Source organism: Xiphophorus couchianus, chromosome 1 (genome assembly GCF_001444195.1).
Source record: "Xiphophorus couchianus chromosome 1, X_couchianus-1.0, whole genome shotgun sequence".
Classification (NCBI taxonomy): Eukaryota; Metazoa; Chordata; class Actinopteri; order Cyprinodontiformes; family Poeciliidae; genus Xiphophorus; species Xiphophorus couchianus.
Genome location: NC_040228.1, coordinates 1,915,176 through 1,932,214, shown reverse-complemented (window position 1 = coordinate 1,932,214; position 17,039 = coordinate 1,915,176). Strand labels below are relative to the sequence as shown.

The window sequence follows — 17,039 nt, the reverse complement described above, 5'->3', positions numbered from 1 at the left end:
ATGTGCTGCAATATAGACACTAACTATACAAACATACCTAAAAGGAAGCACCTCAAAATTAAAAAACGTAAGTGAGTTTTTTCACATCAGAAAATAATAACAATCAACTGGTCTCAGGTTCTAAAATTGTTCAAATTTTAGAATACACACTCAATGTATTTGACACTGTCCATTATTCATTACTCAACAATTAAGGAAAAATGGCCTATTTACTTGTGGAAACAACAAAGTGCATCCTTGCAGCTTTCACAGGATTTAAGAGGGAAATTAAAGCAGGAAGGAGCTGCTAACTAATCACTAAAGCGCACTTGTGTGCATGAACCTTATTAGGCCAATTAAGTCCATTGTCCTACTGTAGAACAGATTCCTGACAAAGGGAAAATACAGTAGAGTTCTCAATCTGCCAAGGAGTTTGCTCAAGCAAATGCACCCAAAGTGTTACTCTACCTGGTTGCATGAGTTAGATTTGCAAAGCAGCATAGAAGGCTTATCAGAACACCCAGAGTTGACCATAAACTCCTCTATGTATCAAAGCGTTCTAGAGAGAAATGTGAAGCGATCTGAAATTTGACATCTACAGAATGGAAGGATGCATTGTGATTAAAATGGAATATGCAAGAAACTACAAACTTCAATGAAATAATGAGATGTTGGTAGTGCAACGAGTCAAAAATATGCACTATAATTTAAGAGACTGATTGAGTTATAGAGAGCATGACTTCTGAGAGGTACTGCTGGTGAAGATGGTTCTACAAGGCTTTTAATTAAACTGTGTAATTAGTATTTAAACAAAACTCTTAATTTCTGACCTAACTTTGTTTAATAAATAATGACAATAATGTGACAATGCTTTTCTCTGTGTTTGTAGACTTCAAAAATAAGAATAAAACTTTATTAGAGGATGTTGAGGAACAGATTATTGCCATCACTTCCTGCTACCATTATAGAAAAACTTTTATTTTCAGTATATTATTACTGTAGCTTTGGTAAATATATTTTTGACATGTTTTAGTGATATTTTCCACATCAGTTTTATACAATATTCAAACACACTTAAAAGTTCATTAACAACAAAAGTGCCAGGGATAGTCCACTTGATACTGTAACAGCCTCAAATCACACAACGATTCTGAGGGTCAAAATTCTACAGCTTTAATTTAATGCGCACTAATATAAAAGCATCTGCTGCCCCTAGAGGCAAATAGTGAAACTACATTAACACGAGCAAGTCCTTAGCAACTTCCACAAAATGGTGACAACCGATACACTGAAATACGTAGCTGTATGCAGAACATTGCTGAAAGTATATCTTAAGTAGCTAATGGGACCTTTGTTTCCCTTTATGATTAACCTACAATTCGCTTTTGCTGTTCGACTGAGGCTAGGGACACCACTGCTACCGGAGTTAAATGCTGAAATAAACCAATTAAAAACGTCGTCCATTCATATTTTCTCAACTGGTGCTTAGAAAAGGTGTTTAAGATGTTTAAAAGCAGGTACCTTAAGCAATTAGTCTCTAAATTCTGAGTACACGAAGCAGATAGAGGAGGAGTGTCGCTGTATAAATCGTAGCATAACTTGCTATTAGCTGAGCTGCTTTAAGGATACGTGGCATCATGTGACGTGTACTGTCAAAATACCAGTCATGTGGTGTAATGTCTTCGTAAATTGATTTACTACCTCAATGTATTAGACATATATTCATTTAATAATACATATATGTGTGGGTGTATATGACCTTAGAAGTTGAGTGTGTATTATTATCTGGTCCCATGGTGTAATGGTTAGCACTCTGGACTTTGAATCCAGCGATCCGAGTTCAAATCTCGGTGGGACCTCATCCTTTTGTGCTGCCTTGGAGTTGCGTTTTGATTTGAAGTCAATACAAAACTGTTTCAGTAGACACAAAATCGTCCTTAATCTATGTCCAATTCATTTCCCATAACTAAATTCTATAGAAAATTTAGATTTAAATTTAGAACTTTATTTCCACATATTTATGACAGTTTTAAAATATAAACATCAGCGACATGATATTGACATTTCTTTGGATATTATTTTTTATTTTGGAATGTTTCTCAAAACTGTTTCTCGGCTGACCAACACTGACGGAAGTGACCTGATACGCTGCGTCACACAGCGCTTTCATTCGCAGCTGTTGTGCTATACCCCATCTGTGATCCCTGCTGCATCTACACTGGAAAGATTTGATTTTATGCAAACTGTTTATGCATCTGGCTTACAATGACAGCAAACATGTTAAAACTTCTGTAGTTTTACAATAACGTCTGTAAAGAGTAGTAGTACTGCAAGTGTATATACAGCATAAAACATGGAAAAGGAATGAAAATAAAACTCCACGGGTGACACAAAATTGTATATCTTTTGGATTTGTAGAAAAATATTTTGCAGCAGACATACAAACCAAAATAAAAACAATAGTATCAACATTTAAAGACATCTGAAATATTATTACAAATATACATAAACCTTGCAGTGCTGCCTGAAGTAAAAATTAAAAAAGAAAAAACTATATACTGACAAAAAATGCTGTGAGGTTTATTTTTAGAATAAAAGACTTGCATCAAATTAAGATTTTTTACAGCAATACAGAAAAATGTATGACATTATATAAACTGTAACATGTGTTGACATGTGTTGGCAAATCAAGCAAGTATTGTGGGTTTGCACTTTAACACAAGCTATGATGTTCCTGGATATGCTATGAACAAGATTTATTGTGTTGACAACAGGGCCCACTTGTTGTAAACACATTCAGTTAAAAGTTCAACTTGACTTGCATACCAAATCGAGACTAAACTGTCTCAGTTTACGGTAAAAATTGGCTTTTATTACTCAGTTTGCCGTCCAAGCTAAAGGCTTCAGATAAAAAATATCTAATTTACAACTAAGCAGATATGAGAATAGCTGTGCTAAGCTTTTGAAAAAATGACCAACAGTCCAGGAAGCTGGTTAGATTTAGTAACCAGTTAAAAACAATTTTCACTCTGTGTTTCAATAAGACACAAACACGAGAGCTACTTAAGAAATGCCTCATTCCAGGTTTAGAGTTTTCAACCGAGAACCTAAGACTAAGCCTACACAGTGCCTTATTGGGTACCTTACAATGGCAATTTGGGTTTCTTTTAGAAGGGCAGAGAGAAACTGGCTGGTGACCAGAATTGTCTGAATTCCTGCTTGGTAAACCCAGGCAGGTGACCAGCCAGTTTTTTTGTTTTCAATCAGTGAACACACCATGCTTATCATTACCAGGCTTGTGCTCATAACACTGTGATGTGGACGCTGAAGCTGAGCGGTTAGCTATTTTCATAACCAGTGGGGTCTTTCCCATGAAGCTAAAGGAAACACAAAGATGTATATAAGCTATTTGAAATAAAACTCTATTTTCAAAAACCAGTCTAGAAAGATTTGAAGTTAGGTCAGGCTGTGAGTAAGAGAGCAAGATTTAAAGCTGATAGCAGGGAGACTAAACCGAGTACAGAATAGTCATTTTATCTTATTGAGCTTTCAAAATGTGAGCAACCTTGTTAAGGTAAGAATTCAAATTCTTTAGAGACTGCGATTTTAGCAATGCTATCTGTACTAACCATGTTAATCGCTAACATTCTCGTGCAGTAGCCTCACTAATATAAGTAGCTGATAACTGCTGCTGGCAGCAAGATGAAGCTCTTGTTATATATTAATGTATTACAGATTTTAAAAGGAAATTGTAAAAAGCTAAATGGATGTAGACAATTTCACAAAATGAAATTCGGAACCAGCCACCAATTTCTGATATGTTCAACTCTGGTCTCCTTGAAAGACATGTGAATTTTTGTGTGCGTGTTATGGCCGTTAGTGAGGTCTCCAACGTTTTTGTGAGTTACGGGTCAGAGCTGGACATTTCCAAGTTGCCATCCATGTTTTTTTTTTTTTTACAGTTACTGAAAGTAAAGCAGAGCATTGTTTGAAGTCAAAATACCTTGTGATAAAAATGGGATTTTTGTATTCTCTTGAACCTTTTCACATTTTCTCATGTTACAACTGCACAGTTTGATGTGTTTTATACACAATTATGGACGACTTTGTGCTAATCCGTAACATAAAATTCACTGAGGATTCGGGTTGTAACATAGGAAAATGTGAATAGTTCAAAATACATACGCCAGACAGTGTAAAAGCTCCGTAAGGCCACAGTGCACAATTTTGTAGTAGCATTTTCAAGTGTAGTATAAAAGAAACTTTAGTTAAAAACAAGAAGGAAAAAAATATGATGCACTGCCTATTAAAATGCACAGAAACAATACAATGGCACAATGATAAACAAATGTCTTCCTACAAGTTCTTGACTGGTGTAAAAATATCAGATTGTTCATACAATATCATTTATGTACATACAAAGCAATCACTTTCCATTTACTTTGTAAATGAGTTTTTAGTTTCTTTTTTTCAGATGTTGGGTGCTTTAGTTGTTGGACACCACAGCCATCATCTCTGCTGCTTCCGAAGTCAGCGGTCTGGTCTTGGTTTGTGCATCCTTATCCTGTCCCACAGGCATGAGGTGACAGGTTTCCGTCTGTTGGTGAGACGGCGCCGCGGCAGGCACCTCGACGGGCACCTCGATGGGCACCTCGGCGCTGCCAGTGGCACGGCTGGTCTCCACGATGGAGGAGGTAGTGTGACAGCTGAAGTGATGGCTGACGAACTGAGTTTCTCCCAAACCCGTTTTCCCCCAGGCGATCTTCCACTGAACCCACTTCCTGCACAGCGCTGTTTGGGCCTGCACATAAATTCAAACACATGTTTCTGGATTGCAGTTTTAAACAGCCATGTTGTAAAACTTAAAAAATTTGGTTTGGGAAACCCTCTGAATTTGATGACATCCAGCTTTGTGGAAGCGTGCTTAGGAGGTCTTGAGTGGTAAAAGATATGTAAACTAAGTGAGAGTATGTAAAACATGAACTCAGTGCACCCTAATCCTAACCCTATGGCAACAGTAAATGTTGTTTTAGGACTATCTGCAACTGAAGGACTTTAGAGAGGATTTTTAAAAATACTTTACATATTTACTCTGTATATTCCTGTTTTATGAAGAACTGCTTTCAAATGCCTTCATTGTAGCAGGAGTTTAAAAAAATACTTGTCTGCTTAAAAAATGCAGTGGAAATTAGGATTTGTTGCTACTTATCAAGATTTGATGTTCTTCTGGAAAGAATATACAATATAAATGTTCAAATGATAAAATTAATTCAATTCCAGTAAGAAAGCAATGGCATGGCAAAATGCATTAAATATGATTTTTTTTTTTCTTGAAAGACATTTTATAAAAATCTTGAGCAACATGCAGACATACAGAAATACACATAAAGAATACATGTAAATTAAGTAAAAAGATTATAGGCAATTTAATTCTTATTTTCTATTAGATAAAGTTGAATGATTTTTTCATAGAATTGGATAAGGTTGAAATAGATAGATCAACATACCTCTGCATTGCAGAAACAGAGAATAATTGACACAAGGAGTCCCTACAAAATAAAAGACAGTTTATCAAACAATTCATAACGGATACGAATAAGATTATCATATTAGTGCAGAAAACACATGAAAAAGCTAATTAATTATTAAAAGTACTCAGTACTCATAACATAAACTACATTAAACATGTTTGGTGTAGTTTTCTACAGATTAACAAGCTCAGGGAAATGTCATGTTTTGTTTTCTCCTTTACAAGTAAAGGATTTGATACATATTTAATTAAGATAGGTTCAATTATTTTAGAGATCTGTGCTTGATGAAAGCAAATGGTACATTTATTTTGTTTAATGAAGTTAACTGATTACATGTGCAATAAAAATAAAGGAAAGATTTTAGCATAGACCTTTTAAAAATCTTATGAATTTTTTGACTACAGTGGCTTGTATTACAGCCTCAAATTTTAACATATTTTCTTTGGATTTATGTATATTTGTATTTAGCCTCCTTTTGGGAATGTCTCCACCAGACAGATCTGGATTCTGACAAAAGTCCAATTCTGTTCTCATTTGTCCGTTTATTCCTGCAGGTATGTGTCAAAATCCCTGCAGAAAGAGTCCTTTTTGCTGCAAGGCATTGAAAAATAAAATCAACCCAATTTAAAAATCTGAAGTCAGCATTTTATGGTGCAAAAGACGCACCCCTATGCATGATGTGCCATAGGGGTGCTGCGCTGTAGGGGGCGCCAAAACAATGGTATAAAAAATTACTATAGCGGGTATTTCTGTATTTCACAGCTTTTTGCTTATGGCTAAATGATGCGATTCACACCAGAGTCAAGTTCATGATGTGTCCGCATATAATTGACCTCAGAAAGGTCAAAGTTGACTCCCTGGCAATGATGATACCAGACTTGTCACTGCGTATCCCTATTTTGAAAATCCTTTATCATTTTCCTTCCATTTCATAAAGATGCTTTGTTTGTTTTGGTTTATCATATACAGCCTCCTTTAATGTTTTATTTATTTTATTGATTTTATAAATCAGTCATAATCAACAAAATTTGCCATTTTGACCAAAAAATTATATATAACCCCTTTCTACAAAATAACGAGAATTAAATAAAAACACTTAACATAAAATAAGTGATTGGATAAATATTCACCCCCTTCAAATCAGTGTTTAGTTGATGCACCTTTGGCACGGAGTCTGTGTGTATCTGTCTTGATCAGCCCTGCAAATCTGAAATTAATTGGGGGGGGATTTCTCCCAGAAACTAGTTTTCACTTTGACATTAAAAGTTTTTTGTTTCGTTTCTTTCTTTTTTTTTTTTTTGTAATTTTTTTTGTCAAACCCCAATCCCCCAAATTTTATTGATCATGATTGATTGACATCCAGAGGGTTGAATCCTGTAAAATTCCTCATGAGACATTAAAGTTTGCAAACATAAGGCAACAAAATATGAAAAGGTTGTTGAGATTTTAATACTTTTGCAAGAGATTGTAACTCTGAAAAGTAGCTTAAAACAATCACACATGTGTACCTGGAAGTTGGAAAGGATCGCCACAAAGCAGTAAATGACTTGGTTATCAAATTCGTGTGGTGTCCAGGGCATGAGGATGTACTGGACTCCTAGCAGAGGGATCAGAATGAGCGTGGCTCTCACCGCCTTCATGTAGGTGGTAGACTCAGCGCAGTGCGTCTTCCTCAGCTTGGTAATGAGGACTCGGATGACGTTCAGGAGAAAGAAAAAGTTTACCTGATTGGGTGGACAGAAGATAATACAAGTGAAACGACAAAAAGATACACGTGAAACTGCAGGCATTCATTGTAGAGGAACAACCTCTGTTGGATTATGTCCAACCTCTGTTGGACATAATTTGTAGAAATTTCTCCCAAACATCTGCTGATTGAACAAATAGTAGACCAGAAGCTCGACACACCAGCTAATGGACAAGAAAACTTTGTACAGCTCTGGTGTCAGAAATAGTACAAAAGTCCTTGTTGTTTTTAACTCCTTCAGCAGTCAACCTTTCCAGAGGTTAGTAGATGGCCCTGGGCTAACATAATGAACATTAATCCATCAAAGCACAACATCGCTTCAGTAAAAGTCCAGCTGCATTAAGCCCAGTGGTCCAGATGATGTCTGGCCTGTTTCATTGAATTCTTTTGATTTGAAAAAATAGAAAACCTATTGAAATGCCCAAATCATTTCCCATCAATAAAAGTCACATAGCTCCAACGCTTTTTGACCAGTGTTTATATGATAAAACAAGTAAAGGAAATGCTTGATAATATGCAGAAAAAACAGATAACTACTTACAAAGAGTGCAGCATGAATGGGCCCATGAATGATGTAGAGAAGGTGGGAGTTTGAACTGATCCAACACCTGGAGAAAACAGAGCTAGCATTTTAGGTAAAGCTCCGCAGCTTTGATACGTTTACAGAAAAGACCGTTCCGTCAGCTCAGATGATGGTTGTAAAATCCAGTTAATACAAATACAAAAATACTTAATTGCTCTCAGAAGGGGATCAATGTTGTTGTAACTTACATTGAACAAAAATATAAACGCCCCTTGTCAAATATGAACATTTGGGTTACACAATATATAGAAAAACTTAAAGTATATTTTTAGCTATTACTGATCTTTATATCGGCATTGATAACAAGGTGGTTCAGCCATTTGTAGCGGATTGACAGTCCTTTGAACATGATAGAGGTCAGGTTGAGGAATTTGCCGAGCATGCAGGTTGGTTCACGTTGTGTGATGCGTCTGTTGTCAGACCAGTAGTCTCATTAGCTGTGTGTGTCGCTGGTCTTAGCTGATCTTGTGCTGGAGTGGTTACACGTGGCTGACGAGGATGAGGTCGATTTGCAGTAGTGCCAGGCTGTTGGAAAAGAACTCTTAAGCGGCCAATGGTCCGATAATGGACATAGAGCCGTGCAGCTACTGCTCAGGTGGACATCCCTGCATCCAACATGCCAATGGCACGCTCCCGCATAACTTGTGACATCTGAAACTTTATGACTTGTGACAAAATTTGACATTTTGGGGTGGCCTTTTATTGTCCCCAATCCAAGTATTGTCCAGCTGTTCCTCATTTTGTCTGATCATCCACTGGACATGCCCCACCCATGCACTGAGTAAAAAAACAATTCACTGAGTAATGCTCACTGACAGCACGTTGAATTAAAAATTATATACAAATCAGGAGAAATATTACTTTTATACAATAAAATGTCAGCAAATGCTCATTTACAGTTGTTAACTCCACATGGCAACAATATTTGACATTGAGCATTTTTATTTTTGTTCAGTGTATTTCAGATTCTTCAGAGTTATTGTAGATGATGATGGTTGTTGGCAGGAAAGATCTCCTATAGCAGTCTGTATTACAGAGAATCTGAAAAAACCTCTGACTGAAAACCTCTGAAAACAGTTTTGAGAAACTGTTTTCTCAAGACAGTTTTCTGAAGAGGATAGTCAGGGTTGGCCATCATTTTCTTTATGAAGAATCCTTCTTTTCATAGTCATGACCATTATTTTATTCATTTTTTACTGCACTATTGTAGTTATTAAAGTAGAGGTTACATACCAATGATTAACTTAGCTGTTATTAAAATGAACATTTCTGTTTGACTAGATGTAAGCTTTAATAAATAAATAAAAATGAATAAAAACATACCAGCAAGCACAGGACACCCAACATGCCACTTTTTATGCATTTATTAGAATAATATCTGTGAAAACTATTTGTGAGATTTATTTTGAAAAAAAAAACTGGAGTGAGTTGGCCTAAATACAACCAGGAGGATAAATTAGGGTTGATCATAATTCAGTCAATACAATGAAACAGACCACAGGAAGAAAAGTACTCACGTGTCATTAAAGTAGAATCCACGAGCAAAAGCATATATAAGGGCAGGAAAGATGGGAAAAACTGCGAACACAGAAAAAAAATCCACAAACATAAGAAATATATCATCCCACCAATCCCTGTAGAAGCTGCTGGAAGTTATAATAACTTAGGTTAGTTGCTCAGTAGCTTAATGTAGATTAAAAAGTGAAGAGGAAACACTGAGTCTTTCAAAACATTCACTTTAATGTTCTATAAATTAGTGTCTCAGTTTCTATTTTGGCAATTGCACAAGTGATATAACTCAGTTTAAACAATTGTTTAAACTGAGTTATATCAGTACAGCATATATACTGATATAATTCAGTGTAAGCTATTGCTTAAACTGAGTTAAACAGCCTTCCATAAATAAATCAGATAAATGAAGCTGCTCTATGTGCATTGATTCCAAAAGCTGGTTAAAAGGAGAAACACACATTGCTTTTTATTCAGCTCAGTAACATAGCCCCAGCATTTCAAAAGCAACAATCACGTGAAGGAAAAACTGATAAGTGTGGAACCAGAGAGCCTCATCTGAAGAGACACTTATATAAGGAGAGAAATACTCAACCAGCAAGGTTACATCTTTGTGCTGAATGATGTTGAAAATGTATGCTCTTAATGCATCAAAGGTAGTCCAGGTCTTTATGTGTAATAACTGCTAATGTAAATATAGAGCTGGTGTGAAGTACCAGGTTTGGGAGGTACAAAACATTTATATAGTCCATGTTACTTGTATTCATCTCCATGGCTCCCGTGACAAGAAGTCTGTTCCTGCCTCTGCTTTAACCTCTCACTGCTGTCAGTCAAGCAGATTGAAAAAACTGAACCTCCTTACAGGTGTGATGTTAGATAAATGTTTAAATAAAATGTACTTTTAAGTTTATCTTCTATGATTCTTCATTATATCCTACCAAGCATCTGAGGGTGAATGCTAAAATTTCCCTTAAGTTTCAGTTTAGCTAAACGATGTAAATCCTTACAGGCTGACATTAAGATGGTTCTCTGAACTGTTTCAGGAGAGTTTAACTTATTTAACTTATAGGAATTCTTGAATCAGGTGTGAACTTCAGTGTTTATTTTTTTCATCACAGTTGTGAATTGATGTTTGAAAAGTCTTGAGGAGGATTTGAACAGTAATTCCTTTGTGAGCAGGCTGAGGAGAGCAAATTGAGTAAATGGAGTCCTGTTGAAATAATTCATTTCTATTCAGTCCAGTGCAAGAATCAGATTGGGGTTCTGATCAAGGTATCTTTTAATAATCGATATCAGAGTCCCTGACTCCACTCACTCTGTTGTTGCTCTACTGTTTGTAATTACATTAGCCACTCCCCCAGTGAGTCACGTGGCTAGCATTTTGCATAGCTAGTTATGTCAGTTGTGTGTGTAGCTTGCAAAACCTTGCCTTACTTCATGTAATCCGTGGTGCTTTAATAACAGAGTGAGGTGTTTAAATATAGAAACACTTTAGCTTGAGAAACTGCTGTGACAGGTTGAGTGATGGTTGGGGCTCCACCACACCATCTTAGCCAATCGTCCCCTCCCTGCTCATCCTGTCCAATATGTACTCATTTAACAAGGCAAGAGTGGTGAAACACCTCCCTCTGTTATCGAAGAACCAGAGATTAAATTCATTAACCCATTTCTTTCTAACATTGGTCAATGGTTCGGGAGAAATGATCCACCTGGCAGTCATCCTGATCCAGGCATGAGGTAGGCCCCGACAACAATTAAACCTCTAACAAAGGTGGATGGAAACCCTGTACTTCCACAAGTGAACATCTATTTGACAGTAAGACAAATAAATGTTTGCTTTAGACAATGCTTAGTGTCTAAAGCAGCACAGTGCTGCTTTAGACACTAAGCAGTACTGGGCCTCAACCGCACCCTAGTGGCCCCAGGGAGCCAATGTAAACTGATGGAGATCACAGGCATTCACCCTCTTAGCTATGGTCAAGAGTGGGAGCAGAACAGAAAGAGTTTTCATGGTAATACCTACAATAGGTCCAGATAAACTTTTATAGTTGTAAAAGCCTTCTTCCTTTTCTAACAGTCACTGTAGAAAATAAAGCACCTCAACTAGAGAACACTCAAAACAAACACATTGTTCTCACACCATTTTCCAGAAACCAATTCAGTTGAATTTTGGTTGATGTCTTCTGGAGAAGGACTTGCAGAAAATAAATTCCCTTTTACCCAGGTCATGCCAAGAGAGACAAATGATCCTCAATCTCTTCCTGTGACAGAAAGTTCCTTTGAAAAAGAGAAGTCCTAGATCTCCTAATAAAAACAGGATTATCTCCAGATAACTTGCCCAAACAACAGGTTACTGAGCCTACTGTTGATTGTTCCCTGATGGTTGATGTAATCTACCACTCTGGAGTTTCCATCTTCACTAGTTTCCAGACATTTGTGTGAACCAATCAGGAACTGTGGATACTGGATACTACCACCTCCAGGGTGTTCTGCTTTTGTTTTGTTGGTTTTTTGATAGAGTCTTTCTGCTCTTGGCATCATGGATGAGTCCAAAAAACTTTTATTTTTGCTGATTCTCCTGAATTAGTTGTGCTAAGGCACAAACAAATGCACTGTAATACTTATCAAGTGTTCTGGAGTGTGTGACAGAAGCTCAAGATGGCAGCTTTTTCTGCTCCATCATCCTCTTATTATAAATATGAGATGGAAAACTTACAAGGACTGCTGGTAAACTTAAAAACCCAAGAGGATTTGGTTGCCAAGCAGTGATGTTCAAACACCTCACAACATTTCAATGGACTTCAAGCTAGTATCCAGAAGACAAAATGAGAAGGGAAGGTTGTCCGCTTTTTGTTATTTGAGATAAAACTATGAAGGCTGGTGTAAAAATGGGAACCTCAGACAGTTATTCATGCTTTTATTTCCTCTCAACAAGACTACTGTAACACACTTTTCACATGAATCAACAAAAAGAAGCTCTTGATCGCCTTCGTTTGGCCAAAAGCTCTGCAGCAGTGTTTTAACTGGATCAAACAGAAAAGCTCACATCACTATTTACAGTGATGTGAGTGATAAATTTTTATGGCCCTGCATGGTCAAGCTCCTTCCTTTAAAACAGAATGATAAAAGCCACTAACATGAGCCCTCTGGTTGTCAAACCAAAATTTACACATAGTTCCTCAATGCTGATGTAAAACTTTTAAGACTATTGAACTTCAGCTATGGAGATAGCTTTATTTGTATGTAGGTTGTCTTTAGAGCAGGCGTGTCCAAAGTCGGTCCTCAAGGGCCGGCATCCTGCATGTTTTTGTTCTCTCCCTGGTTGTAGTAACAACCTTCTCAGCTTGTCAATGTTCTCCTAAGGCCTCTAATGAGCCATCATTGGATCCAGGTGCGTTAAACCAGGGAGAGAACTAAAACACACAGGACGGCGGCCCTCCAGGACCGACTTTGGACACCCCTGCTTTAGAGTCTGAAATAACTTAAAAAGCAGCTAAATGCATTCTTATTCAAAGACATTTTGCCTTAAAATCTTTTGGAATGCAAACTGTAGTGTAAAAAAACCTCATAATTCCCTTCAGTCTCCCAGCAACCAGCACAGTCAAGTCCAGTGCACAAATTAGAAACATGCAATGCTTCTGCCCTTATTAAAGCCTTGATCAATCAATTATTTAAGGTAGTTGTCTGTGACATCTTATATTTAATGCGAATAAGTGGATCTGAAACAGCTGTAGATAACCAGAACTTCCAGACTTACCCCATCCCAGGACATAGTACCAAACCAGCTGCTGTTCCCCCACAAAGACGGCCACTATGATGAGCGTGTGGAGATAGATGCCCTCACACAGCATCCAGAAGTAGTTGGAGGTAGACGTATACGCAACCAAAGTAGCCAGAATCTTGCAGCTGACCTGATGGTAAGAAATTCAAACATTTGTTCACTGATAGAAAACACAAACCCACTAAAATCTGTGCAAGTACAACAGAAATCTATGAATTAGCACCTCTTCTATAAACCCCAATAAGTCCAGCTTACATAATGTATGTAACTATGTATTTTTCTAATCAATTAAAGTTAAATTCTTAGGTGTAATGAAATGAAGCAATTAATCAACTCACAGGGTTGATGGCATTTATGGTTTGCCTACCACCGGAGGTCATTGAAAGCCATCCCATGGTAAACACAGAGTTGAAGATGAAAGAGATGAACATGTTTTTGTGGAGAGAGATCCTCTGACAGCTAAGACTTCTAAAAAAGAAAAACATATTACAGAGAAGATGAAAACAATCAGATTAATTGTATTTTTAAAGACATAGAATCTGAATTTTTCTCTGTGACATTTATTTAGTCATTTAAAGTCATTAAAAGAAATATACACAGCAAATGGACGTAAAATTGGATCAGGCAATTTAGACTCACTTTAAATAGGAGAAGATGATCAAACTGATGATTAAAGAAATGATGGATATACCATGACCGGCCATAGCCAGGTAATAGAGACTGAGTGTAAACTGCAAGACAACATAAATGTTTGGTCATAGTTAAAGTACACACCTGCATAACATAACTTTTAACCTAGCAACAAGACAAAAAAAGCATGGGTTTAGCTGGGGGAGTTTGCATAGTCTCTATTATAACATGTTATAACAGGAAAAGGAGGGCCATCAAATGTACACAGTGTCTCATCTGGAGTCATGAATGTAGACAGATTAAGATAGTTTCAACTAGCGGCGGTTTCTGATATGGGCAACATGGGCAACCGCCCAGGGTACAAAGGGCATTACCTTGAGTTTGTCTTTACTGTAGGCAGAACACAGTGTGTAGTTAGTCCAGACTCTTTTACTCGCTGGATGGTGGAACCACTGGCCATCAGGATTGCAAATTTTGGTAGCTGTTTCTGTTGTAAAAAATGAGCAAAAACTCATTCAGTCAACAGCAATGTGTACTCAAAGTGTAGTTATTGCTTTTCCAGGAAGCATGATACCCATATAACTAAGATAAATGCAAAACAAAACAAGCTTTAATACACATGTATGCAAAGCTTTTGAAGGCCTTACCTCTGGCGTCAAAGTCTATAAAGTATGAAGGACACATCTGCATGGAAGTCCCCGGCGCCGAGTCGTCCCAACACATCCAACCGTCCCACGTACGGTTACAGAAAGGGCCTGCAGAGAACAAGACATCGAGAACTGAAACAACAGCAGTGTAGACGTGAGTCAGAACAGTGGCTTTTTAATAAAAATAACAACATTGTACTAAAAACAACCTAAACACATAGAAAACATGAAATAAAGTGAAGAAAACAATAACTGACAGATTAAAGGCTCAAAACCATTGCAGAAATGCATCACTGTAGATACTGTAGTACAGTGAAGACAGTCAATGTTTATGTATCCAGCCAGTTTTAAGGTAATTAATTTTTATTTTCTACAGAACTGAAGTTGAGAGACCAGTCCTGGTTAATATTTCCCAAACTTTCCCTTTTGGGCCATAATTTCAAATGGGATGTATGGCACAAGAACCAAACCAAAAAAAACACACCTTTCCCAGTGAAACATGGTGATGGCAATGTTACTTTCCATCATGTGAAGCTGGAATGTTTTATTTTTATGAGTGAAGGTTGAATTGAATAAGAAAAAGTTCAAAATAACATTTTCACCCAAAGCCTTTATATATTCAGAACAAATTTCATATTAAATGTGAAATGGATTAGCTGGTGTGTCTAGTCTCAAGGCATGCTTAATGTAAAAGACAGAATGGGGGTTGATGTCATGTTTGAAAATGTTTTGTTCTGGTTTTGGTTGAAGGTGGCCACTTAAGGGATAATTCAAATGTTAACTGTGTGATTATTGAAGTGACATGTTCTCCTTTCAGAGCCAAGTGATTCAAACAAGCTGAGCACTGAAAAAAATTGAAGCTAATATTGGATTAACCTGGAAATGAAAGGAAGGGTTAGATTTACAACTATGCCAAAAGGGCAGTCATATCAAAAATGAACAGGAAAAGTAATATAAATGTTCTCTTTAACAATGATTGTTATATTTTAATAAAATGTCTCACCAAATCCTCGCCCACTTAAAGCTTGTCAACAATGGACGGAAACCTGCCAGTGCTAAGTTGCACAGAGGCATGTTGGGAAACGCTACACAACATAACATTTGAAAGGCAATGAACGGGAGAAAAGGGCGCTGAGAAAGAGACAAAAGGCAAGTTTCCTTTCCTTCAGAGCAGACTTCCCTGTAGCCACCATTTCTTTGTCTTTTCTGCTTGACTTTACATGGTGAAAAGTTGACAGGATGACAAGTAATGGATGGAAATCTGCATGTAAAGAAACAATCTGGTCCACATTAAAATATGTAAATGCATTAAATGCTGCAGGATTTCTAAGATGGTTACTACCGTTGCCTCACAGCTAGATGGTTATGAAATGTTTAATTCTTGGCCATTCTTATTTGTCAAAATAGAAAATAAAAATCTAATCATTTTAAAAATTATGCTCATCCCTTTTTGACACTAAAAATGGGAAACACTTTGTATTTAAATTTAAAGGTTTGTATTTTAAAACAAAAATAACTTTAATATATTTTTCTAAAAGGAAAACCAAATGACCAAGTTAGACCATTAGTCCTCCTGTCCTGTTAACTGTCTGAATGAGAAAGGACACCATGGTTGTATAATAAACAGGAAATCGTACATCCAGGGCCGGGTTTACAAGGATGTGGGCCTACGGGCTGGAGATAGTTTTGGTGCCAATTATTTGGCTGCAAAGAAAATTATTTAATGCAAATTACATTATAATAGATAGTCCTATATGTATGAGCTGAAGCATATTAGCTACATATTTAACACATCCTGTAACTGATAACTCCATGTTGTTTCTAAAGAAATTAACTACATCTTTATAATTTTCAGATACTTTAATATTTTTTTTTTATTATAAATGAATAAAAATCATTAAATAATACAACTGACAAGATTGAGGGCCATGAGTTTTATATAAAAAACCTACATTCATTTTTTTTAAAAATGAAACAAAACAAAAAAATGAAAGAAAAAAGTCTTTGAGCCCCTTCACCTCTGACTGGGACTAGGTCAGCCCTTTTTAGGGCATGTGGAAGTGAAAGTGAAAGTGAGAGTCTTTGTCATAATTATTTGTTTTTAATATTGTCCTGTGTTCCATTTTGGTATTTTGTCTTACATTCAGGCTTCTGTTTTTTTTTTTTTGTTTGTTTTGTTTTGTTTTTTTCTTTGTCTTGAGTCGAGTTTTTATTTGTTGGTTTCACTTTCTGCTCCCTGGTTTCCTTATTATCTATTCTGACTTTAGGTAATCATTACTCCCTCAGTTCATAATCTTGCAGATTATCAAGAAGATCTTTAACATTAAGCACTTAGATGTGGCTCTGTGTTACTCGTGTCATAGATTTTGTTACAGTTCCTCTTGTCTTAGCATCATCTCATGCTTTATTAGATAACTAAATTAAACTAGATGGAATCAAAATTAAATTAAAAAAATATATATCAACCAACTGTTTCTGGAGCTCGTGGTGCATCTGTGTGTTTTTGGGTTCTTTATCAACCTATATCTCTCCTTGGATTGTAACGAGAATTAAACAAGCCACACATTTTTCAAATGTTCAGATTGTTATTTTTCCAAAATAATAAATAACTTTGTCCGAAGTCTTAGTCTCA

General features: G+C 36.6%; 1 protein-coding gene and 1 non-coding gene across 3 annotated transcripts in view; one reads left to right on the top strand and one right to left on the bottom strand.

The window, feature by feature from the left end:
- The first annotated feature begins 1,766 nt into the window (after nucleotides 1-1,766).
- On the top strand, nucleotides 1,767-1,838 carry trnaq-uug (transfer RNA glutamine (anticodon UUG)). Its single transcript has one exon. It is a non-coding gene; the product is annotated as a tRNA-Gln (tRNA).
- Nucleotides 1,839-3,883: 2,045 nt separating this feature from the next.
- LOC114147240 (calcitonin gene-related peptide type 1 receptor-like) overlaps nucleotides 3,884-17,039 on the bottom strand; it is a 35,350-nt gene continuing 22,194 nt past the window's right edge. For both annotated transcript variants that reach the window (XM_028021861.1, XM_028021865.1), the window contains exons 4-13: nucleotides 14,408-14,515; nucleotides 14,135-14,247; nucleotides 13,770-13,861; nucleotides 13,469-13,598; nucleotides 13,107-13,260; nucleotides 9,358-9,418; nucleotides 7,799-7,865; nucleotides 7,019-7,234; nucleotides 5,487-5,528; nucleotides 3,884-4,780 (exon numbers count right to left, since the gene is read on the bottom strand). In XM_028021861.1, coding sequence (XP_027877662.1) covers nucleotides 4,466-4,780; nucleotides 5,487-5,528; nucleotides 7,019-7,234; nucleotides 7,799-7,865; nucleotides 9,358-9,418; nucleotides 13,107-13,260; nucleotides 13,469-13,598; nucleotides 13,770-13,861; nucleotides 14,135-14,247; nucleotides 14,408-14,515 — 1,298 coding nt within the window. In that variant the 3' untranslated portion in view covers nucleotides 3,884-4,465. The remainder of the gene's footprint in view (nucleotides 4,781-5,486; nucleotides 5,529-7,018; nucleotides 7,235-7,798; nucleotides 7,866-9,357; nucleotides 9,419-13,106; nucleotides 13,261-13,468; nucleotides 13,599-13,769; nucleotides 13,862-14,134; nucleotides 14,248-14,407; nucleotides 14,516-17,039) is intronic.